The 25,300-nt window shown below is 42.7% G+C and overlaps 1 protein-coding gene across 10 annotated transcripts in view; it reads right to left on the reverse strand.

Moving 5' to 3' along the window:
- The window catches only part of LOC134351908 (E3 ubiquitin-protein ligase MGRN1-like), a 188,786-nt gene that overhangs the window by 90,432 nt on the left and 73,054 nt on the right, over nucleotides 1-25,300 (reverse strand). For all 10 annotated transcript variants that reach the window (XM_063058808.1, XM_063058806.1, XM_063058813.1 and 7 more), the window contains exon 5: nucleotides 10,128-10,245. In XM_063058808.1, the coding sequence (XP_062914878.1) occupies nucleotides 10,128-10,245 (118 nt within the window). The remainder of the gene's footprint in view (nucleotides 1-10,127; nucleotides 10,246-25,300) is intronic.

A 25,300-nucleotide genomic window follows, 5' to 3' on the forward strand; every position in this document is an offset into this window, starting at 1 on the left:
CTGGGTTTGATGAGGTAACCAGAATGGAGGAGTTATTGGAATTCTTTCGTCAGATTACATACACAAACCTGTCAGACCTCCAGCAACAGAAGTCATGAAAGGAACAAGAAGTTACTGAAGTGTTACTCAGCATGAAAAGACTTCCATAAGTCACCTTCTGCTATCTAAAAATACAACAGTCATCTTCACAGAAGATGGTTATGAAGTATATCATTAAGTCAGGCTACATGACATAAAATGCTGTATTTTGCTACAAAGAGCTTTATCAAATGAAGAAGAGAGCAATCCAGATTTCCACTTATCTTCAAGGCTTTATCATCATCCATACAGGAGAATTCACATGGAGAACCCTTACTGCTGATGCTACAAACACCATCAAGTCCAAATTCACAATCACAACAACCACTATCAAATACCAGCAACACCTCTGTATCTCATTTAATCCTCCAACATCCTTACATCTCTTCATCTCATGTTCTCGATATTTATTGCTTATTTATTTATTATTATTATTTCTTTATTTTGTATTTGTACGACTTGCTGCTTTGGCACATTGGTGAATGCCCAGGTTGGTGTGGCCTTTCATTGATTCTATTATGGCTATTATTTTATTATGGATTTATTGAGTACGCCTGCAAGGAAATTAATCACAGGGTTGCATATGGTGACATACATGTACTTTGATTATAAGTTTACTTTGAACATTGATCTAAACGTACTGCTATTACTTGGTGAGTATCTTAGATGATCAATGAATTCTCATTGTGGTTCTGGAAGGGAAAGAAAGCAAAGGTATAAAAACAAGATGGATTGAATAAAGCTCCTATAGGAAGCAGGCTGGGATGGAATTACATATATTTTCTTTAATTAATCTCTCTTGTTCCGGACTTCCCCAGCCATACTTCTTATGTTTCCGAAACAGAACACAATGTGGTCTGACCAAAATTAGCTGGAACTTTAGCTTCACTCTGAGTTACCATTCCATTAAGCTTTTTTATTATTGCTTGCATCTGCTTGCTTTCTTTTTATTTCAGCAGAACAATATATCATCTGAACTACAGACAACATTCAACCTTGATAAACTAACAAGGGAAAGACAGTTGCAAATCTCATCTAATTAAATTTTTTAACCAATCACTTTCATTCTAGAAGATCATATTATCCCATTTTGGTATCCATATGCTTTAGCAATCCAGTTACAGGACACAAAATTCACATTTATATTACTTATGTTAAACTAAGCAGTTTTAAGACCAACAACTTCTGCCCTGAAATAAAAATCTGTTGGAAATTCCTAACTGTTTTAATGAAGAAATGAAAAAAAATCAAGTTTATTGCTTTTATAAGCATTGACATGTCAATGTTTGTATGTTTAACAACGAAAACTCTTCTGCTGATAGTGAAGGGACAACATGAAGGAACATAAATAAGATTTTCAAATGGGTAACAACAGCTTCAGATTATTTTGTCAAACAAGATTCCCCGAGTATTAAAGCTCAAAGTTCAAAGTAAGTTTATTATCGAAGTATATATATGTCACCATATACAACCCAGAGATTTGTTTTGTTGCAGGCATACTCAACAAATCCAATAACCATTACAGAATCAATGAAAGACCCAACTAACAGGGTGGACAATGACTGTGCAAAAGACAACAAACTGTACATATACAAAGAGAAAAACAAAGAAAAAAGATAGATAGATACAGTTTCAAGAAAAAGTTAGTGAACCCTTTGCAATTACCTGGTTTTCTGCATTAATTACTCATGAAATGTGGTCTGATCTTCATCTAAGTCACAACAATAGACAAACACAATCAGCCTAAACTAACACAGAAACAATTGCATATTTCATGTCTTTATTGAACACATTGTTTCATCATTCACAGTCCAGGCTGGAAAAGTCTGTGAACCCTTTTATTTAATAATTGGTAGAACATCCTTTAGCAGCAATACCCTCCACCAAACATTTTCTGTAGCTGATCAGACTTGCACAACGGCCAGGAGAAATTTTAGACCATTCCTCCACACAAAACTGTTTCAGTTCATCAATATTTCTGGGATACCTTGCATGAACAGCCTTCTTCAGGTCATGCCACAGCATCTCAACTGGGTTAAGGTCTGGACTCTGACTTGGCCATTCCAAAATAAGAATTTTCTTCTTTTTAAACCATTCTGCAGTTGATTTACTCTTGTTTCGGATCATTGTCTTGTTGCATCATCCAACTTCTATTAAGCTTCAGGTGATAGACCGCTACCCTGATATTCTCCTGTAGAATGTCTTGAAACTATTTTGAATTCATTATTCCCTCAACAATTGCAAGTTCTCCAGACCCTGAGGCAGCAAAGCAACCCCAAACTATGATGCCCCTTCAACCATGCTTCACAGTTGGGACGAGGTTTTGGTGTTGGTGTGCAGTGCTTTTATTCTTCCAAACAAAGCGGTGTGCATTTCTGCCAAAAAGTTCAACTTTTGTCTCATCTGTCCACAGAACATTGTCCCAGAAGTGTTGTGGGACATCCAGATGGTCTTTTGCAAACTTGAGACCTGGGTAATTTTTTTTTGGAGAGTAGTGGTTTTGTCCGTGGTGTCCTTCCATGAACACCATTCTTGTTCAATGTTTTTCTTATAGCGGACACATGAACAGAGACTTTAGCAAGTTCTAGAGATTTCTGCAGGTCCTTTGCTGTTACCCTTGGGTTCTTTCTAACTTTCTTCAGCATTGCATGTTGTGCTCTTAGACTGATCTTTGCAAGATGCCCACCCCTAGGGAGAGTAGCAACAGTACTGAATTTCCACCATATTTCCACCATATCCACCATATAAATCACCAAGAATTTCCAGATAATTTCACTTACTGTTAACTGGTGAACACTCAGGTCTTTAGAAACACTTCTGTGGACTTTCCAGTTTTGTGCATCTCTACAACTCTTCTTCTAAGGTCTTCTGAAAGTTGCTTAAATCGAGGCATGGCATATATAAACAGATTTTTGTTGAGAAGACTAGGTTCTGTCAGTAATCTGACTTTGAGTGTCTTTCTTTTAAATCAGGTAGGGCACCTCTACATCCCACATCTCCAATCTCATCTCATTGACTGGAACTCCTGGCTCCAAATAGCTTTTGTAGAAGGCATTATTCCAGAGTTTCACATACTTTTTTGAACCTAGACTGTGATCGCTTAAACAGTGTACTTAGTATTGATGAGAAGAAATACAATTGTCTGTGTTATTTGTTTAGGCAGATTTGTGTTTCTCTGTTATTGTGATTTAGATAGAGATCAGACCACATTTTATGAGTAAATAATGCAGAAAACTAGGTAATTACAAATGATGGATGACTGGATAGATGGATAACGATAACATGAGATAAATAGCCCTGGAAAGTGAGTCCTTAGGTTGTGGATCAGTTCAGTGATGGGGCAGTGAAGTTATCTCCCTTTGGTTCAAGAACCTGATAGTTGAAGGGTAATAACTGTTCCTGAAACTGATGGTGCAGGTATTGAGGCTCCTGCACTTTCTTCCTGATGACAACAGCAAGAAGGGAACATGGCCTGGATGGTGGGGGCCCATGATGATGGATGCTGCTTTCCTGTGTTACGTACCCCATAACTGGGTTGCCAAACCAGCAGAAATGGATCACTCAGTTGGAGTCTGGAGTACTAGAACTAAGAAAGTTTTATTAAAGAAACAAGCAACACAGTAATCGAAAGGATAATAAATGCAACAGTTCAGCAATGATAAACACACATGTGCACAGAATTAAGATAACAGCATCAATCAAGCTCTATCGTTGTCTAGGGGTAAATGACCAAATTTCAAAGTGACTCAAAGTTCAGTCCAGTTTATTAGTTCAGTTCACAGTAATCGTTGCCATGGCGATGGACAACGTGGGGGGAGAGAGACAGGGAACAGGAACAACTGATCATTCAGACACGGCTTCACTCACAGACCGGCGAGATGGCTCACAAGCAGCTTTTGGGTGGGTCCTTGGTGATGTCACCTGAGGTCACTGACTGTGACCCCTCCTCCAGATGTGGTCGATCCTCTGCAGTGAACCCGGCACCCAGGCAAGGGCGGACACACACTGGGTTCCCGCTGATCGTACCTTTCCACCCTGGCCGTTGTCTGATACTTCCCACCGACCCGTGAGAAGCGTACCGCTTCCAGGGTCTCGTTACCTCGGGTGGCGTGTGTCTTGCCTTAGCGAACCCGTCCCTTTTTATCCCCCTGCTGGGGTATCGCCTGTCCATCACTTCAAACAGTTCAAGGTTCAAAGGGGGGAGCCGCTCCAGACAGCTCTCTCTCCCCCGTCCCTTCATTACACATCTCCAGACGCTGCTCCATTGTTCCTTATCTCTCCTTCCCCTGAGGACAGGTGGCAGACCACTTGCTGATGTCACTGATGCTAACCCAGGCCAGCAAACATCTTAATTTTATGTGTATTCTCGTCACACCTGTAATAGCACTCCATGTAGATATGCTCAGTGGTGAGAGGGCTTTACCTGATGACGGTTGGGCCATATCCACTAGTTTTTGTAGGCCTTCCCATACAACGGCATTGGTTTTCCATACCAGACTATGATGCAACCAGTCACCTCTCCACTCTCCACCACACACCTATAGAAGTTTGTCAAAGTTTTAGATGATATGCCAAATCTTCGCAAATTTCTAAGAAAGTAGAGGTGCTGCCATGCTTTCTTCTTAATGGCACTTAATAATATAAACCATGACACATGGGAAAAGAGGTCTGGGAGTGACTGCTTTTGAAATGCAAATATTAGCAAAGTGAAAAACGTTTTCAAAAATACTTGAAGAAGATCCAATAAAGTTCTCTTTAGGGAAACCAAATCACATTTTCATACTGCAAAAAGGAAAATATTTCTCAGCCTGCCTGGCAACATACAAAAATTGTCCTACTTTGGTCAATTCATCAGATAAAAACATTTAATATCCAGCATATCTAATTTGGCTTGTCAGTCACATTTAAGTGAATCATATTTACATCATGATGCAATTTATAAACTAATTTGAGATGAAACATTAGTAGTCACTGATGCTTCCTCAAACAATTGCTGTAATCTCAGTGGTGTCCCATAAATGGCTAGGCATATTTAGCCAGCCAGTACATAATGGCCTCAAAAGGGCTGTTAAGCATACTGTAATGTTGGCATTCATACAAACTATTTCCTGATTGAATGGCATTAACTTACTGTATGATGAAGCATACTGTAAAACCCAGAAATATTTTATCATTCAATATTAATTAATGATTCAAGTGATTTGAAATCTCCAAGCTTTCATTTCAGTTTTGGAAAGAACAGAACATATAGTATTTTTTGAAGGAATTCAGATAACAAGCAAATTCAGAAACCATAAACTTGCTCACTATGGGAACTTTTAAAACTATAAACAATGTGAATCTGTATGATTACTTTTAAAATAGATTCTTCAATCATACAATCCATGGTCAGCAGAGACCAATCTCAGTGACAGTAACGTAACAACACAATTGCCAAATAGATTATAGCGGTTTTATTAAACACAAATCATGCAATCATTACGTAGCCTACACAAATGACATCCCAGTTTGATCACTTTTCCACTTAAAACCTGCCCTACTCTCACTTTGATGAATGCACGACCTTCCAAGTAGGCTTAATAAAACTCAACAAAGCTCAAGAAAGTATTACCTTTTGATATGGCACTTCATAGCCTGCTGACCTCATCAGTTTGATAGCATAATTACAGTAACCATTAGTTCTGACAACTATTGGAAACAATTTTGCTATTGCCATTTACATCTTCTTTGGATCGATTTTCTGTTTCCTCTTCTCTTTTATCCTGTATCATCTCCTTTGCCACAGATGTATTGGATGGTATTCCATCTGCCTCCATGAATGAGTTCTGTGGCTGCATGTCCTCTCGTGGCCATCAAAATCCTCAATGCTTGTCTCTGCAACTATCTTGTCCAGGTAACACATCTTAAACATCAGAAATCCTCAGATGCTGAAAATCCAAAGCAACACACACAAAATGCTGGAGGAACTCAGTAGTTCGGGCAGTGTCTATGGAAGTGAATAAACAGTCGGTGTTTCGGGCCAAGACCCTTCTTCAAGTAACACATCTGAAGCTCCAGAACTATCCCTGCATCAGTTTTTTTTTGTCATTGCCTATAATAACTGGATTTAAAAACAGTTGATATTGTTTAAACCAGGGCTAAAAATATATTTGAAAAATTAATTTTTTTTTAAATCTGGCTTAAATTACTATTAATTAACACAAATAAACTCAACAAAGACAAATGCTCAAATCAAAACTTATCATTTTCAAACTCAGATCACCAATTGCTGATCAAGAGGCAGACTGAAAACCTTATTATTAAGAGATACAGCACAGAATAGGCCTGTCAAGCCACATCGCCAGCAACCCACCAATTTAATTCTAGCCTCATCACAGGACAATTTAAGATGACCAATTAACTTATTAACTGGTAAGTCTTTGAGTTGTGGGACAAACTGGAGCAGCCTGAGAAAAAAAAAAGTTTCACAGCCATCTTCTCTCTCAATTCGAACTCCTTACAGATGACGTTGGAACTGAATTCTGAATTCCGAAACCCTGAGGCTTAATGGCGTCACACTAACTGCTACCCGACCATGGTGCCCACATTAGCTATGGTTATCATAAAGCTGAAGTGCTACATATACAAAGTATCCAGGTCCTCAAAAGTTATTGATAGTGCCCCAGATGATAAGTCCACTGACAGAATAGGAGGTCAAATATATCGACCAACATAAATACCGCACGAGCTGGCAGTTTGCTAAGACATCAGTAAGATCTGACTAAGTTAAACTCCATTCAGCAATCTTTGAGGTATTATTTTCGTTCTTTCCTTGTCTCCCTCCTTTCTTTCCCCTTGTATTACATGGAAGTATAACTGCACAATCATTTTTAAGCATGAAGAAATTGAAAATGATATTTTCTTCTTGAAGTGAAACATGATTATGAACATATCCAATTGGTATTGTATCACTCAGAAAATTCAACCAGGCAAATCCTGCTGTGAGTCACTTGCAAACAACAATTTCCACATCAGGGCTGCACAAGACATCATCAGTCCCATGCAACCCCCATCCTTTCAGAGCACTATAGGTGAACTTAGATCACAACGACATGGGACATTGGTAACTAAGCACCCACAGAACAACAATCTTCACTAACGGTAGATCTGGAGGTTGCAAATGAAGCAGCTGCATACATCCTTGGCCCCTCCATTTCACAGTAAAACAAACTCTGATAATATATATATAAACCTGCAGGTTTTCACCACCTCCATGTAATTCCATTACATCATCCTAACCATGCAATGCCACGCCACTCTATTTGTGCATGTCCCAATCCATCCAATTGCACTTCCCATCCCTTCCTACAAACTGGCAGCTAATTACCTCACCTCATCTTCTGGCATTTCACCAGGCTGTTCTCTCAAGTAATACAAAAGCTTGGTTTTGGAAAATGAAAAATGAAGCTACACATTTTGCCTTCATCATGACAGGGGTTTCATGTGATGCACGACAATTCTAACAGTAATAACTTCCCATGATTGGCATCATTCTACAGCATTCGGATGGCGTATTTCAATATCTACGCTGACAGAAAACATGAGTGTATAACTTTGCTTCAATCCCAGCTGAAGTCCATTGAAAAAAAGTATTAATGCTGTTTCTGTTTACAAAGCTGCTGATTAACCTGCTGAATATTTGAAGCATACGTTACTTCAGGTTTCTAGAATCTACAGAAGGTTGCATTTGTACTTAATTGCAAACTGTTTTGCAGCACTATCCCATTCCAACTTAAGGTGGAAGTTGCATTTAACATTTGAGCTTGGTATTATGAACAACACCATAAACTCTATCCAAAACCAAACCATTAGATTGATACCCAAGTTATTACTCTTCAGGGGGAAAATAAGCACTCCTTTAACTTCCAATTGCTTTTTTTTCTGCCAAGAGATCACAAACTGGTGTCCTATCAATCTAATCCCATATCGCTATTTCCAACCATTTGACTCCACTTCTGTGCCCTGAATCACTCAACTATCTATTTTAACAATAGACATTTATAAAATATCCTGATCTAGAATAACATTTCCGGACATTTCAGCATGTTTGCTGAATTTAATTGACTTTGAGCAGAGGAGGAAAATAAGTGACAGAAGGAGAAATGGAGGAACAGATTTATTCAGTTCAAATTGGGAGAGAGGATGGTTGTAAAAGTCAAAGAGATTAGAAGATACGAAATAATTTAAACAGAAGGAAAGATGATATTTTTAAATGTGACATTGGGACTCTAATGCAAGTTAAAGGGTGGTGTTGCTTGCCAAGAGTACAGTAACAGGTGGCAAACTAGTCCACATTTACAAAGGCGGGAGAAGAGAAAGCCTCAAAGAGAATATGGAAATAGCCGATGTGAAGGTTACACATCTGGGCCAAGGGGCCAGGAAAGAACTTGAGTTATGTTGCAGATGTAAAGCAGATCATTTAGGCATGGAGACAAGTTATGATCAGAATTTCAAGCCAAAACAAAAAATTATCATGTCTGCTAATAATATTTTAAGCTTGAGACGCAGGCCAAAGACTGGATGTAGGTTAGAGGTTTCCAGATACAATGGAAGTGCAGGGATTAAGACTCTAGTGAAGATTTAGTGTTTGGTGTTATCACCACAGACATGTTACTTGATTCCCTGCCTGCAGGCAATAATTACAATCACAAAATATAATAGTAATTTCCTTTTGTAAACAGTCAGTCCGTTAACAGAAATTCAAACATGGAATTAAAACACAAGGTGCAGATTTTCAGAAACAATTTGTCAACCAAGTAATTTGGAAAGCATCAGAGTTGGAAAATGGATAAGTGAAGAGACCAAGGAATGAGATTTCAGGAAAAAAAACAGGCAACTCAGAGGATGACAGAAGTTCAGGATGAGGGTGGGAAGGGTCTAGTGTATGATTCAGCACTGTGGGCACCACAGTAACGTAGCTGGGTGCCATGGTAGCGTAGCAGTTACAGCGACGTTATTACAACTCAGAATGTTCCAGACTTTGGAGTTCACTTCTGGCGCCACTCTGTAAGGAGTGTTGGCACTTCTTTCCCATGGAATTTGTGTGTTTTCGCCGGGTGGTCTGGTTTCCACCCACCATCCAAAATTTGTAGGTAGGTTAATTGGTCATTGTTAATTGTCCATGGCCAGCTGGAAGATGGCCAAATGGATGGATGGATAAAGAAGAGGTATAGATAGCCGAGAAAACAGAATGGATAGTCAGAATCTTGGTTAAAAACATATTATTTTGTATTAAAGGTAAATGCAGAAGTACTAAGGACATCTGAAACTAAAACAGAAAATGGTAGAAATGCTCCACAGGTCATACAGCATCAAGATGGAGTATATTAACATTTCAGGTATGGTTTGGTCAGATTTCCAGGATCTGCGTTTTTAAATTTTCTTTGGCATTAGAAGATGGCTGATCAAGCAACTAGGAGTTACCTTTGTTTTCTGAACCGAATCTGAAGCAGTATGCAGCTTCTCTGAAACCTAACGAATCTGTCAAGATTCCTGGAATCCATCTGGTGTCTTGACTCTCCTCAAATCTATTTAGTTACTTGATCGGTTATCTACGTTCCTTTACTTACCAGGACTTTTGAGCATGGGCCAAGACAAAATGATGTCAATATTCAAAAAGTTGCCCACACTGTTTTCACGAGAAGCAATTTATGTCTTTTCTCATTCCTCCCTATCAATCAACTTTGTAGTCACACTCCAAACAGAAAATATACTGCTACTTTCTCTCATATGCAGTGAAATTCCATGACCAGCAGAAATGCCACCTGCTGAGCAGCACCTGTATATTCCCAGATGCTTCCCTCAAAACCTCTTCTGGTCTCCAACTCAACCTTCTTTCCATATCAATCTTTCCACAAGCTGATGCCATATACCTGCTCTCCCTCATCTTTACTCCCAATACTTTTCCCTAATTTACCTTTCACCAGAATGACTTATTGTCTTCAGAAGGAAACTGCAGGAGAAAAGCAAAGTAAGAATTTGATGACAGAAGAAAATAAATGAATTTATACCTCATCTTCCTTCCACTCAGAGAAGTCTATTTTAAACGAAGGTAGAGAGAAGTGCTGGCTCACTCCTCTCTTGTAATGGATGGTCTCAGATTGCATGGATGGGTGCCTTGATGTATATCTGAAACAAAAAGAATTAAGATATGTAAAAATGCATTCTCCTATCCAATAAAAGTAAGACATCCTGAGCCAATAGGCTGGTCCTGGACTTATTTCATAATTTACTGGCATAATTTATATATTACTATTTATTATTTATGGTGCAACTGTAACGAAAACCAATTTCCCCCGGGATCAATAAAGTATGACTATGACTATGAATATCCAATACCAGCAGTGATTAAGTGTACCCAGACCTACACATTAGTAGCTTTAAAGATGACTGTATTTTCAACTTTCCATAGTGATGTATAGACAATTTTTTTTAAATATGCAGTTCAACAAGGGTTTTTTTTTCAAGTGAACAAGAGAATGTCACAAACTGAGCCACTGCAGAACAATGCACAGTAACTAAAATATCAAATCTAAAACCTTCATTTTGAAATTTGCTAAGATTTTGAAAAGGAACTGAAAAACAGGAATAGAATAATTTAGGATCATGACCACTAAATAGGGAGCTAATACAAGTTATTCAAGCACAATTGATGCAGACTTGCTATGATTTGGGTTATAGCCTACAGGCTATGGATGAACTCCAGAATATGGAGGTTGGAGAGTGGGAAGCAGATTAGAAGAACATCAAAATACTAATGTCCACATTCAGCAATGGTTATCATAGAAGATTCAAGTCAAGTGAAGTTTATTGTCATTTAACTACATACATGTATAACTATATAATGTATATAGAAACGAGACAAAGGTTCTTCGAACCAGGGTGTAAAGCACAGTAGTGCACATAACGTATATAACACACGATAACTTATGAAGGCAAGGATAAAATCTACAGATGAATCACACATAAATAATGAATTATAGTGCATTAATATTAAATATTGTAAGGCACAGAACAGATTAACCAGTGACATTTTGAATATGATGTGGCTGGGGGAGCAAACTGCTTCTCATCTTGACCATTCTTGTTTTTATGCATCGTGGTCTCCTGCCTAATGGTAGAAAGTCAAAGAGGATGTTGGACGGATGGTGGGATCCTTAATGATACTAAGAGCCCTGTATATGTAGCACTCCTGATAAATATCCATGATGGATGGTAGGAAGACACCCATGATCCTCTCAGCTGTTCTCACAGTTTTTTGTAAGGACTTCTGGTCTGATGCTCAACTGCTCCCACACCAGATGGAGATGCAACTTGTCAGGACACGCTAGCAGAAGAACTGAAAAACCACACAACTGGTCCTGTTTCAGAGTGGAATTGGGGATATTTGCTATTCGAGCAGATGGGAGGGGGTAAAGGACAAATGGAACTAGTTTTTTTGTGGGGGGGAAGCAGAAAACAGAAAAGTGAATAGGAAAACTAGATAGATACATTCACTGCGTGGGAGAAGAACACTGGGCATGTGAGTTACCCAAAGAAAAATAGGGGTTTGGGACCAGGGATGAGGATGTGGGCAGATTGAGATACAAGGTGATGAGAAAAGTGTTACCACAATTCATACGCTAGTAAAGACTCACAAGAAACAATATGATCAAGAGATATCCATAAATATAGGGATGATCTTTATTATGGAGTAAAAGATAAGAAAGGATAGGGACATGAAGGTGAGTTAATTACTACAGAAGCTCATGAAAGAAAGAGTAAATACATCTTGACAAGAACGTTGGCTGAGTGGCCAATAGAGAACTTGAATACTAAATGAGATGTGATGGTAAAGCCACAAGAAGATCCCAGAAGAGGCACAAACAGAAGTATGATTTAGTCTTGGAGAAGCATGTTGTGAAGACTACAACTGGGCAGGAAACTCTACAGAGACGATGTCAACACCGGTCAGCCAAGTTTCTGCAAAGGCCAATGCTTTTGCAATCATCTACACTGAACTTGAAGATGTAAGAAGTCCTGTTAGTAAATTAATAAGGAAGAAGATGGTGCCAGCGAACAATGCAATCAAAGACGCCATCCTCCAGAAGGGTCACAAAACTACTTGTTTCTCATCTTCTTTTTCTTTCAAAAGGGTTTCTATTATTGTTGGAGTCTGCGATCTACATTTTGGTCATGTGTTTTCGAGCTGATTGAGTAAATCTGGAACTTTGCTGTCTCCAAGGATGGCGTGTGGCTTCAAGGCCAAAAGGCCTTGAGACCTTGATCAACTCCACTTCTCACCGATGCATTTCTCAAGATGACTGAAATGATCAAGGTTAGAGAGGAGTGCGATTGGCAATTCAGCGTCACCATCTACCAGAACCTCGTTTGCTGCTGCTAGAGGAAGGTGTCTACGGGTAACTGTCTCACTCACTGCTGCTGAAGGAACGTACCTGCATTCAAATAATCTCTCTCTCCCTCGATGCTGTCGGACAAGGTTTAATCAAAGCGGTTGTGGATTTGGCTCTGTAATTCACATTGTGAGATGTTCTAGTTCTGGTAGCTACTTTGTGCAAATTTAATCGAGGCAGCCACAGATATCAAATGACGCAGTACTAGATTGAACTAGAACTGAGCTGAGATTGAATGTCCCTGGACATTTTCCATGACTTTTGTGGGCTAGTGTTTTATATTCAATCTGGACACCACTCAACTAGCTGATATATCTCGTTCCTGTATACTCTCTCATCAACATCTAAAATTCTGTCAATAATAATGGTATCATCAACAAATTTATAGATGGCATTTGAGAGAATAGAGCAGTGGGCTAAGCATACATCCTTGAGGTGTGCCAGTGTTGACTGTCAGCAAGGTAGAGATGTAATTTCAAGAACTGAAGTTAAAATGTTTGTCCCAAAAAGGATTCAGATTGCAGCTTTGACAACTGTAATCCTGATGGCGTCTACAAACACATCAGCAGCTGACAGCAAAATTCTTCAAAGAGCTGAATAACTCGTTCATTAAGCCAGCAGAGATACGCTGAAGCAGAAGGCCTCCTCTCCTGTGATCCACAATACCTTCCCTCCAGCTATTTAATCTGTAAGTGATGAGAATATGCACATGCCGGACTTTCATAGCTGTTCAAACGAGAAATCAATGCAAGACGTTGTTTGAAGTAAAATTTGCTCTTAAGCAGCCCTAATCAATGCTTACAATACATATTAAAGTATCAGATAAAGAGATTGAGTATAATGTAGCCATATATGTACTGATGATACAGACTGGTGGACTACCAAATTGTGAGGTGGTCACTAACAGCAGATGAGGATTGACGCAAGTTATGTGAGTGGGCAAGAAGTTGGCGTATGGAGTACACTGGAATAATGCAAGGTATCAACTTTGACAAAACAATGGAAAAAAAATTTAAATACATTGAGACTACAAAACATTCCAGTACAAAGGGATCTGGAGGTCCTAATTCGTGAAACTTGAAGGACTGCCTTGCAAGTGCGATAACCAATTAAGCAAGTAGTCGAAGAAGACGGCACCAGTGAACAACGTGTCCAAAGATGTCATCCTTCAGAGTTCATTAAACTACTTCCTTTACTACTACTTCTTTCAAATATGATTCTGCTACTACTGGAACCTGTGATTCACAGTTTGATCATGTGCTTTCGGGCTGACTGAGTGATCAGGTGCTTTGCTGTCTCTGAGGGAGTTCGGTGAGGTTTCGAGCGGAGTGTGAGGCCTAGAGGTCAAGAAGCCTGGAGGTGAGGCACAGGCCCATGATCGACTCTATTTCTCACCTATCATGCCAATTAAAGCATTGAGCAAGACTGAAATCAATGAGCACGAGAATAGAATGAATCGTCTGCCCGCATTTCAGCAGTCTCTCTCTCTCCCGCTCGCTCCATGCTGCTGGAGTCTGGAGTCTTTGGCAAGGTTCAACCAATGCAGTTTATGGAAAGAACCCTGTAGTTCATGTTGTGGTGTGTTTCTGGTTACTCATTTTTTATTCCTATATTGTGCAATTTTGAACAGAGCGGACTGACAGTCAACAAATGACACAGCACCACATTGAACTGAACAGAACTAAACTGAACATGCCTAGACTGTTTCAATGACTTTGTGGTTAGATGTCTTACACTGTGTTTTTTGCAGTTTACACAATTTATTCTTCTTTTTGCGCATTGGGTGTTTGATATTTTCTTATTATGGGTTCCAAAGTGTTTCTTTGTTCGTTGCTATCTGTGGGAAGACAAATCTCAGGGTTGTATACTGCACAAATATGTTGGTGATAAATGTACTTTGAATATTTGAATGTTGCTTTTTGTTGAAAAGGGGATGGAATATAGGAAAAGCTTTGATGCAACTTTACAGATCATATTGAAAGCATACATGAAGCAATGAATATTGATTTTAGTTTCCATATTTACAGAAGAACATAGTTGAATTGGAGACAGTACACAGGAGGTTTACCAGGATTTATTTTTGGAAGGAAGAAGCTGGTGTATGAAGAAATGTTAGGACTCAGCAGAATAAAATGACTTATCGAAATATTCAGTATTCTGAGAGAAACTGACAGGGTTGATACTCAGAAGGTATTTCACTTAGTGGAATATTAAATAGATTTTTCACTCCACCGAGATAAAGTTAAAAACTTTCCTTGCACATCTTCAATACAAATCATTTCATTGCAACAATGCACTAAGGTAGTGCAAGGTGAAACAAAGCAGACTGCAGAATAAAAATCTGCAGCTACAAGGTGCAGTGCAAGAAACAATAAAGTGCAAGGCCATAACAAGGTACAGCCAGAGGTCAAGAGCCCACCTTATCCCAGGGCAGTGATTCTCAATGGGAGCTGTATGGGCCCCAGGGGGCATGCTAGATTTGGTAGGAGACACAAGAAAGATAAACAAGAAACTGGAGGTCACAGAAGATAAAATTACCGCTTTAATGAAATATTACTAAAATATATACGAAAAAATGAATATGTAATTTACTTGGAACCTTGAAGGAAATGAATGGGAAAATATGCTAGATTATGCAAATAAGGCAGCAAAACAGGCATGTGTCTGTGTCTATTTTTTTTATTTCAAAATATACTTTATTCAAAAATAAATATATACAATAAACCATTCAATAACTTTTCATCCTTTACATACGTTTCCATTATACTCAGTACATATCCGTATTTATAGCCACCCACGTGGCACTCCAGTAGTTCAGCTTACCATATCATTGTTGAGGGGTATACTCCCCACCCACCGACCCCTCCCACTCCCATGGGTGGAGAAACCTATACTGTGGTCCTTCCCCACTGAGCCCTTGCGGTGGCTGCACTGAGTTTCAGTGCGTCCCTCAGCACGTACTCCTGCAGCCGAGAATGTGCCAGTCGGCAGCATTCTGCCACGGACATCTCCATGTGCTGGTAGATCATCAAGTTTCGGGCCGACCAAAGAGCGTCTTTCACCGAGTTGATGATCTGCCAGCAGCACCGGATGTTGGTCTCCGTGTGCGTCCCCTGGAACAGCCCGTAGATCAGAGAGTCATCTGTTACGCAGCTGCTGGGGTTGAAATGTGACACTAGCCCGTCCATCCTCCTCCACACCCTCTTTGCGAACTGGCAGTGTGCAAAGAGGTGGGTCACAGACTCCTCCTCACTGCAGTCCTCCCGTGGGCAGTGGGGTGCAGAGACGACGTTCCGGGCGTACAGGAGGGCTCTGACTGGGAGGGCCCCTCTCACCGCCAGCCAGGCGAGGTCTCGGTGCCTGTTGGTGAGATCTGGCGATGAGGCATTTTGCCAGATGAACTGGACAGTCTGCTCAGGGAACCACCCCACTGTGTCCATCACGTCCTTCTCCTGCAGTGCCTGCAGGACACTACATGCCGACTACTGCCTGATGGCCCTGTGGTCAAAGGCGTTCTCCTGGAAGAACTTTGCTACGTAGGACAGGTATGCCGGCAACGACCAGTTGACTGGGGCGTTGCGCGGGAGTGGGGCCAGACCCATCCTTCGTAGCCAGGGCGACAGGTAGAACCTGGGCACATAGTGGTACTTGGTGCCCACATACCTGGGCTCTACACACAACCTGATGCAGCCACATACGAAGCTGGCCATCAGGGTGAGGACGACATTGGGGACGTTCTTGCCCCTGTTGTCCAGGGACTTGTGCATGACGGTCCGTCTCACCCGCTCCATCTTGGATCCCCAGACGAATCTGAAGACAGCCCGGGTGATTTCCGAGCTGTAGGAGCGGGGGACAGGCCAGACCTGCGCCAAGTACAGCAGCCCAGCCCTGAGAGCACCTCACACCTGATGACCAGGTTCTTGCCCGTTATCGACAGGGAGCGCCCTCCCCACAGTCCCAGTTTCTGTTTCACCTTGGCAGTCCGCTCCTGCCAGTTCTTGCTGCACGCCTCAGCTCCTCCGAACCAGATCCCCAACACCTTCACGTGGTCAGACCTGATGGTGAAGGGGACGCTGGATCGGTCAGGCCAGTTGCCGAAGAGCATGGCTTTGCTCTTCGTGCCGTTGACCCTGGCCCCCGACGCTAGCTCGAACTGTTCGCAGGTGCCAATCAACCTGCGAACTGACCTCGGATCAGAGCCGAAGACGGTGACGTCGTCCATGTACAGGGAGGTTTTCACTTGGGTCCCTCCACTGCCTGGCAGCGTCACCCCTCTTATGCCCTCATCCCTCCTGATGGCTTCCGCAAAGGGTTCTATGCAGCAGACAAACAAGACAGGGGAGAGGGGACAGCCCTGCCTGACTCCAGACCTGATGGGGGAGCTGTCTGTTTCCCACCCGTTGACCTGGACTGTACTACGGATGTCTGTGTAGAGCAGTCTAATCCAATTCCGGATTCCCTCCCCAAATCCCATTTTGGAGAGCAACGTCCGCCATGTACGTGTGCGATATCCTATCGAAGGCTTTCTCCTGGTCCAAGCTGAGCAGGCAGGCGTCCACCCCCCTGTCCTGCACGTAGGCGATGGTGTCCCTCAGCAGCGCGAGGCTGTCTGAGATATTCCTGCCCGGTACAGCACAGGTTTGGTCCGGGTGGATCACCTGTCCCAGAGCAGACTTGACCCTGTTGGCGATAGCCTTGGACAGGATCTTGTAGTCCACATTCAGGAGAGAGATGGGTCTCCAATTTCTAGTGTCCTCCCTTTCCCCCTTCTGCTTGTAGATGAGGGTGATGATGCCCTTCCTCATGGACTCTGACATGCTGCCGGCCAGAAGCATAGCATTGTACACTTCCAGCAGGTCTGGGCCCATCCAGTTCCACAGAGCCGAGTACAACTCAGCCGGTAAGCCGTCGCTTCCGGGAGTCTTACCCGACCCAAAGGAACGGATGGAGCCTGTCAGCTCGTCCAGGGTCAGTGGCTGGTCCAGACTCTCCCGCTTGCCGTCGTCTAAGACCTGCGTGATAGACGACAGGAAGTTGCGGGAGGCTGTGGATTCTGTGGCCTTTTCGTCGTACAGACCAGCATAGAAGGACTTGCAGGTCCTCAGTATGTCGGTCTGCGAGGACGCGACTGAGCCGTCCTCTTCCTTAAGGTTGTGGATCACAGAGGTCCCCCTGTGCACCTTTTGGAAGAAGAAGCGTGAGCACGTCTCATCCTGCTCCACGGTTCGGACCCTTGATCAGAAGATGATCTTGGAGGATTCAGCGGCGAGGTGCTGGGCTTGCCGGCCCTTCACCTCTCGCAATTCCTCCCTGACATCCACCCCCTTCGACTGCAGAAGGAGAAGTTGCTGCAACTCTGTCTGGAGTTTACGCAGTTCCCTCTGCTCCTGCCTTGCCTTCTGGATACCCTTGCGGATGAAGAACCTCTTAATGTTCTCCTTGGTGGCTTCCCACCAGTGAACCGGGGAATCAAAGAAGGCTTTCAAGGTTCTCCAACCTGTGTACTCCCTCTCTAGTTCCTCGATGTTCTCTGGGGTCAGCAGCTTTACGTTCAGCTTCCAAGTCCCCCTGCCTGCCTTCCGGTCCTCCCGTAAGCGACAGGTGGCTCTCAGAAGGCAGTGGTCAGAGAAGAACACCAGTGTGACGTCGGTGGACCTGACCGTGAGGGACTCAGACAGGAAGAGGAAGTCGATCCGGGAGCGGGCTGAGCCGTCCGATCGTGTCCAGGTGGCTTGTGGCTGTGCTCCACCTGTGGGGGAGCCAAAGGCGTCGCGCAGCTTGGCTGTCTTCACCGTTTCCCTCAGGAGTCTAGAGGTACTGTCCAGCCTGCCGTCAGCGCTGCCCATTCCTCCAGCCGCATCAATGGTGCAGTTGAAGTCTCCGGCCAGAACGACCGGCTGGGACGTCACCAGCAGCTGTGGGAGCTGCTCGAAGACGGCCAGCCGCTCGCTCCGCACGGGGGAGGCGTACACGCTGATCAGCCGGAGCGGAGTGCCCCGGTATTTGACGTCTGCTACCAGGAGGCGCCCCGCAACCACCTCTTTAACTTGGGTGATTGAGAAGTTGCCTCCCCGCAGCAGAATCCCCAGGCTGGAAGCGCGACAATCGTTGCCCCCCGACCACACAGACATACCTTTTTTCCACCACCGTGACCACCTCCGGTAGTTACGGAGGTGTGGTAGTCCGCACTCCTGGAGGAAGGTCACGTCGGTCTTTACAGTGTCCAGGTACTGGAGCGTGCTGACGCATCGCCAGTACTCTTCAAACTTCGCACGTTCAAGCACGCCAATTTAAGGTCTGCCATCATTGTAAGTCTTTTATTTTGGCTGCTCTCCGTCCTCACCCTTGCCATCCTGAGCCTTCATTCCCACCGCCTTTGTGAAGTTTTCCACCTCCTGTGGGCTCAGGTACTGCTGGTAGTACTCCTCCGGGTGTGGCTGTTCTGGTTCTGGGCCCAGAGGGTTGTTGACTTGCTGGGCTGCTTCCCCTTCCGGCTGCTGGGTGCCAGCCGTGGCTCTGCTCCCGGATTTCCGGAGCTCTGTGTGTCTGCTGCTCTCTGCCTCCTGTACTTGGGGGGTGGCCAGCAGACTTTCTCCCTCCTCTCTCCTCCTCTCCACCTGTTCTGCCAGCCGCTTCTTCCGCCGGGGCTGCCAGTCTCCCCCAACTCCCTCCTCCTCTGAAGAGGACAGGGTACCAGAGGCTGTGTGGTTCCCTGCCCTTTTCTTGTGTTGCTCTGCCTTCTGTCGCTTGGCCGCCGCCTTTTGGGTCTTTTTGCGTTTCACGACCTTCCGTTCCGTTTCCACCTCAGCTCTCCCCTCCTCCATGGACTCCTGCTCGTCGTTTGCCTGGTCCTGGAGGGTCTGCAGTGGGGTGGCAGGTCTTGGGGTGCTTGCACCTTCCTCCCTGGTCTCATCGTCCGTCCTGTCGGGTGCCTCGTCTGCAGTGCTGGCAGGTACGTCCGAAACTGCCTGGGCCCTTTCAGGGCCAGCACCTCCCCTGGTCGCCTGTGCGTAGGTGCCCCCACGCCTCGGGCAGGCTCTGTACAGGTGGCCAGCCTGTCCGCAAAGGTTGCAGGACTTGGCCTGCGTGCAGTCTTTGGTCAGGTGGCCTTTGGTTTTACAGTTCTTGCACATCACCATCCGGCACTGGGCTGCGATGTGCCCTGCCTTGCCGCAGTTTCGGCACACCCTGGGTGGCCCCGCGTACACCGTGTACCCTCAGTTCCCTCCGATGGCGAAGACGTAGGGGGGGTGGATGACGCCACCGTTGGAATCCAACCTCAGCTTCACCTTGACCTGCCGTTTGCTGGTCCAGATTCCCAGTCCGTCCTTCACATCCGCTGGTGTTCCTACGCTCTCCACATACCGAGCGAGGAATGTAAGGACATCTACCACTGGCACGTGCAGGTTGAACATGTGCACCGTGATTGTCCGTTCCTGTTGCGTAGCCGTTGCAAAGAGGGCCTGTGCTTTCAGCAGCGACAGCGGCGCCTCTGTCCCCTTCAGCTGAAGCTGCTGATACAGCTTCTGCCACCCTGCAGCCTGCCGGAAAGTGACATCGAAGAAACCTGCGAAGTCCTGGACGCAGTAGATGTCGTCGGGCGTAAATCCTGTGTCTATATATCCCACTTCACATTCACCCCTCCCAAATCACAGTGAGCAGGCCAGCGTGACCCAGCAGTATACTCTGTAATGTGCTCCACCAGCTAGTAATGATGATTACTTTGTTGTAGGTAATTACATGTGGATGGTTCCCTATTAACATCTAATTCCAAATGAAGGACTGTCAGAAGTTGTCAGGTTTTCCATATCAAAACACATCATAAAGGGATTAATATCAAAAACCTGGCATAGCCATGTTGTGGTAATCTAACTAAAATGGTTATGAGTATCATAAGCAAACTGAGAATTGGGTGGGGCTGTCTGTAGCAAGGCAAATCAGTGAGTATGCAGCAGGAGACTGATTCTGTTTGCCTTCCACTGATCCAAGTGTGTACTGAAAAACAAGACATGAAGGGTGCAGTTATTGCAGTGGGATCGCCAGAAATGGTTAAACTGCAGAGAGGTGAGAACACATGAAGTCTACCACTGTATCACTATCTACCACTACAACTTCCATTAAATCCCTGATACTTATCACATTTTGACAATAAGTTCAATGTTTCTCTTGGTGAGTACACGTTCTTTATTGCCACATAGAATTTGCATATACAGTACCTTGAAAAAAGTATTCAGCCCCCACAACTGTTTTCACATTATACTGTCTCATTTTCTAAACTTAAAATATATTGAAGTACTATTTTTTGAGCTATTCAACAAAACGTTGGGCTTTATGTCAAATCAAAAGAAAAATTCCAAAACCTGGCAACAGTTTACTTAAAATTAAAAACTAAAATTGTGAGGTTGAAAAAGTATTCATCCCTTTGTAGTTATTCGCTAACCTTCCTCAGGTGTAATACTGTATATTACCTTACCAACTCACCCAATCTGTTGATGTAGAAAATTGGAGGACCACATGTTTTCAATGAATTCTTAAGAATAAATAAATCACTTCTCTGTAAGTTTCAAAAGTATGGTACCTTTTCAACAGACCAAACCAAAATAAAGACAAAGGAGCATTCAAGACTAGTCAGGGAAATGATAATAGAGAAGCATAAATCTGGGAAAGGATACAAGACCACCTCAAAGGCACTGAACATAGAGCTCAGTGCAATCCAAAGTAAAAAAAAAGTGGAAAAAAATATGAAACTTCAGCCACAGGTTGTCTCTCTAAAATTAGGTGCTGGAGAGGAATGGCACTTGTAAGGGAAGCTACTCTGATGCCAATAGTCACTGAATGAGCTGCAGGAGTCGGTGGCTGCAAATGGAGATGAAATTCATGGCTCCACAATTTCTAAGGCCTTGCACAATATGGGTATTTATGGAAGAGTGGGAAGGAAGAAGCACTAGCTTAAAAAAAATACACATCCTTGCCCTCAAAAATTTGTCATTTAGAAGGTACTGTAAAGATGTGGAAGGTGTTGTGGCAAGATGAGACAAGACACTGGATTAGTTTATAAAACTACATGATAATTTTTATTCAAGGCTGACAGTAAAGCAAATGTTTTGTGAAAAAGCAGCTAAGACAGACAAAGGTTTATTTGTATCCTATGAGATTTCAAACTCAACTGCAAAAGCTGGCAAGCCACATAATACAGGCAAATAATTGATTCTGTCTGCATTTTCTGTTGTAATTTCTACTGTTATGAATCAGAGCGCATATGAAACAGTTCAAGCCATCCCCTGAGCAACTCATCAGTATCAAGGCATATTGATGAAATGTCAGATGATGCGGAAAAACAACTAGCCGCACAACTGCAAGTTAAGAAATTTGCCCTGCAAATCGATGAAAACACATTAATTGGGATAATGAAGCCCTTCTGATGATATATGTTAGGTTTTGGAAGGAAGATCAGACCAGACCAGAAAAGAAATGCTTTTTGCCCCAAAGCTTAAATCAGATACCAAAAGTGAAACTCTCTTTGAAGAAGTCAAGAACTATTTCTTGGAAAACAACATTCCTCTGGAAAACATAACGGCTTGTGCAACTGATGGTGCTGCTTCGATGGTAGGAAGATACAGAGGATTTATTGCTCATTTTAAAAATGCTGTGCCCTGACATTTTTTGCAAACACTACATCGCCCACCATCAGCATTTGCTTGCTGCTGTAATAATAACTGCTGTAATAATCATCAAATCAAAGCACCTGAAGACAGTCTTTTTTGACAACTTTGTGAGGAAAATGAAGACTATTTTGAATGGCTACAGAGGTTTGATGATTATCAAAAGGTAATTGTCTTCATCGCTTTGTTGCAGTTTGGGATAGCATTTCAGCATTCCGAAGTGATAAGCAGCTTGGAGAACAAATTGTCACTGCTAAGTCTGACATATTTGAAAAGCTGAATTTATTAAGCGAACAGTTACAAAGAAAATTGCAGTCTCCTATTATGGAAAGAGGCTATTATACTTTTCCTTGGAAAAGTCAAAAACTTTTTAGCAGCAATATTGAACATCACAAGTTATGCAATTTCCTTTACTGGCCACTCTTAAAATAGAATTGTAAGATGATGCCCTGATTGTATATCTTGATCGTTTGAAACAACTGCACACCGAGATGGAATTTCAGTTCAGAGACCTGATAGCGATGCCTATTCCAGATTGGGTGGTAGAACCATTTGTGCTGAATGTGAATGATGTTGACACCACATTGCAAGAATGTCTTATTAAGCTGCAGAGTGAAATACAAGCTTAAGCAAAATTCAATCACAGTAAGCAATATTTCTGGATGTAATGCCCTGGTTAAGACTTCTACTGCTATGCTGTAGATATTTCATTTTAGCAGCTTCTGCAAAAGCAGTGTATCCTGCTGGTAGAATGTTTTGGTTTTGGCTGAAGATAAGGGGCTATGATCTAGGAATGTTGTGTCAGCCAATCAGGATGGTAAAATTGGGAGAAGATTCTGGGCTGAGAATACCGTAGAAATGAGCATCCCCTTTGCACGAATTGCTTTGTGCAGATGAATTACTCCAAGGAGGAAAGGCCAATGCTCTAGAGAAAGAGCACATTTGTTCAAGGTGGATTTCAAGCAATGTTCGGAATGTGGAGTGTGCTTTCACACAAACCATGGATCCAACACGTTGAGTAAAAAGACAACTCCAAGATGAGCTCCAACATTTGAACTGAGTTAACTGTAATGGGCTCTTCTTTTTCTTTTCTTTTTCCTACTAACAGTTCAATAAAGCTGAAATTTGCAAGCGTATTTTCTTTGTAAGTTTATGCGGTGTATGATCTATTACTTCTTGCCGACCGACAATTGTGTATGGGCAGTACTTACACAGCATTCACTCAAATTGATGTTTCTTTAATCAAAACATCACAACATTCCTGCTTGGTTGAACCCAAATCATACCGACCCCAGGTGTATGTTGTTTATGAAAGGGGGCATCCTCACCGCTGAGTCCCACGGCTGTTAGCAGAGCCAGCTAATGAGCCGAGTTTGCAGATAAGCCTGGTGAGGGGGTTACATCGATAACTAGCGTTATTCAAAACAAGCTTCCACAGTCCTGGGAGAAGACAAAGTTGTTTTTAATTGGACTTCCCACCTCTTATCTGGCTGAATGTTGTTTTGGTCAAGTTCTTCACCTGCTGTCAAAGGTTCATAACCATGTTGTGAAAAAGAGGTGATCTTTGATTGTCCTTAACGAAGTTGCAACCAGATATTTGCTGGTTTACATCACTCACCAGGATCTCACTAACTACCCAAAGTAATAACTGGCTGTATAAAAGGGGGTGATGAATCAGCATAGAGGACGGAGATTGAAACTAGGCTGAGTGGTGTAATAATAACAACCTCTCACTTAATGTCAATAAGACCAAGGAATTGATTGTAGACATCAGGAGCGGGAAACCAGAGGTCAATGAGCCAGTAAACATCAAATGATCAGAGGTGGAGAGGGTTAGTAACTTTAAATTCCTGGGTGTCACCATCTCACAGAACCCGACCTGGGCCCATCATATAAATATTATTACAAAGAAAGCACGACAGCACTTCTACTTCCTCAGGAGTCTGCAGAGATTCAGCACATCATCGAAAACCTTGACAAACTTCTATAGGTGTATGGTGTAAAGTGTGCTGACTGGCAGCATTACAGCCTGGTACGGGAACACCAATGCCTTTGCGGAAAATCCCACAAAAGGTAGTGGATTTGGCCTAGAACATCATGGGTAAAACCCTCCCAACCATTGAGCACATCTACATGAAACGTTGCTGCAGAAAAGTAACATTCATCATAAAGATCCTCAGCACCCAGGGCATGCTCTTTCCTCACTGCTGCCATCAGGTAGAAGGTACAAGAGCCTCAGGACTCACACCACCAGGCTCAAGAACAGTTATTACCCCTCAACCAACAGGCTCTTGAACAAAAGGGAAAAACTACACTTATTTAGTGACTGTTATATTAACAGATGTTTCATTGTTATTTCATGCTCATTATTTATCTTTATCTGCATTTGCACAGTTTGCTGTCCATTGATCCTGTTTACAGTTACTGATCTACAGATTTGCGAAGTATGCCCACAGAAAAAGAATCTCAAGGTTGTATGTGGTGACGTACTCTGATAATAAATTTTACTTCGAACTTTTAAATTTATATTACAAATAAAAGTATCCTATTCGTAGCTTTGAAATAGTTCTAATTTTCATACACACCAGTAACATTATGCTTAACATATAACAATACCTTTAAGCTGATAAAACATAAATATTGACTATATAATTAGTACGGTTACCCAAAAAAACTTTAGCAACTACTGGAACCTATCAGGGTGGGGGCCACAGAGGTAACTGAAAGTCACAAGTGAACCATGAGCAGAAAAAGTTTGAGAGCCAATATACTAGGGGACCATTCAATAGTCTTAACTCAGCAGGACAGAAGTTGTCCTGAACCTGATAGTATAGGTCTTAAGACTTTTGTATCTTCTGCCCGATAAGAGAAAGGAGGCAAGAATATCCGGGATGGGTCAGATCTGATTACGTTGGCTGTAGTGATAACAGAGTCCATCAATGGAAAGTGGGTTTCTGTGATATGCTGAGCTATGTTCACAAATCTCTCCAATTTCTTGCAATTACCAGCAGAGCAGTTGCCGTACCCAGTTGTGATGCATCCAGATAGGATGCTTTCTATGATACATTGATAGAAACTGGTGAGAACCAAAGGGACATGACAAATTCCTTTAGCCTCTTGAAGTAAAGG

This window comes from Mobula hypostoma, chromosome 9 (genome assembly GCF_963921235.1).
Source record: "Mobula hypostoma chromosome 9, sMobHyp1.1, whole genome shotgun sequence".
Lineage (NCBI taxonomy): Eukaryota > Metazoa > Chordata > Chondrichthyes > Myliobatiformes > Myliobatidae > Mobula > Mobula hypostoma.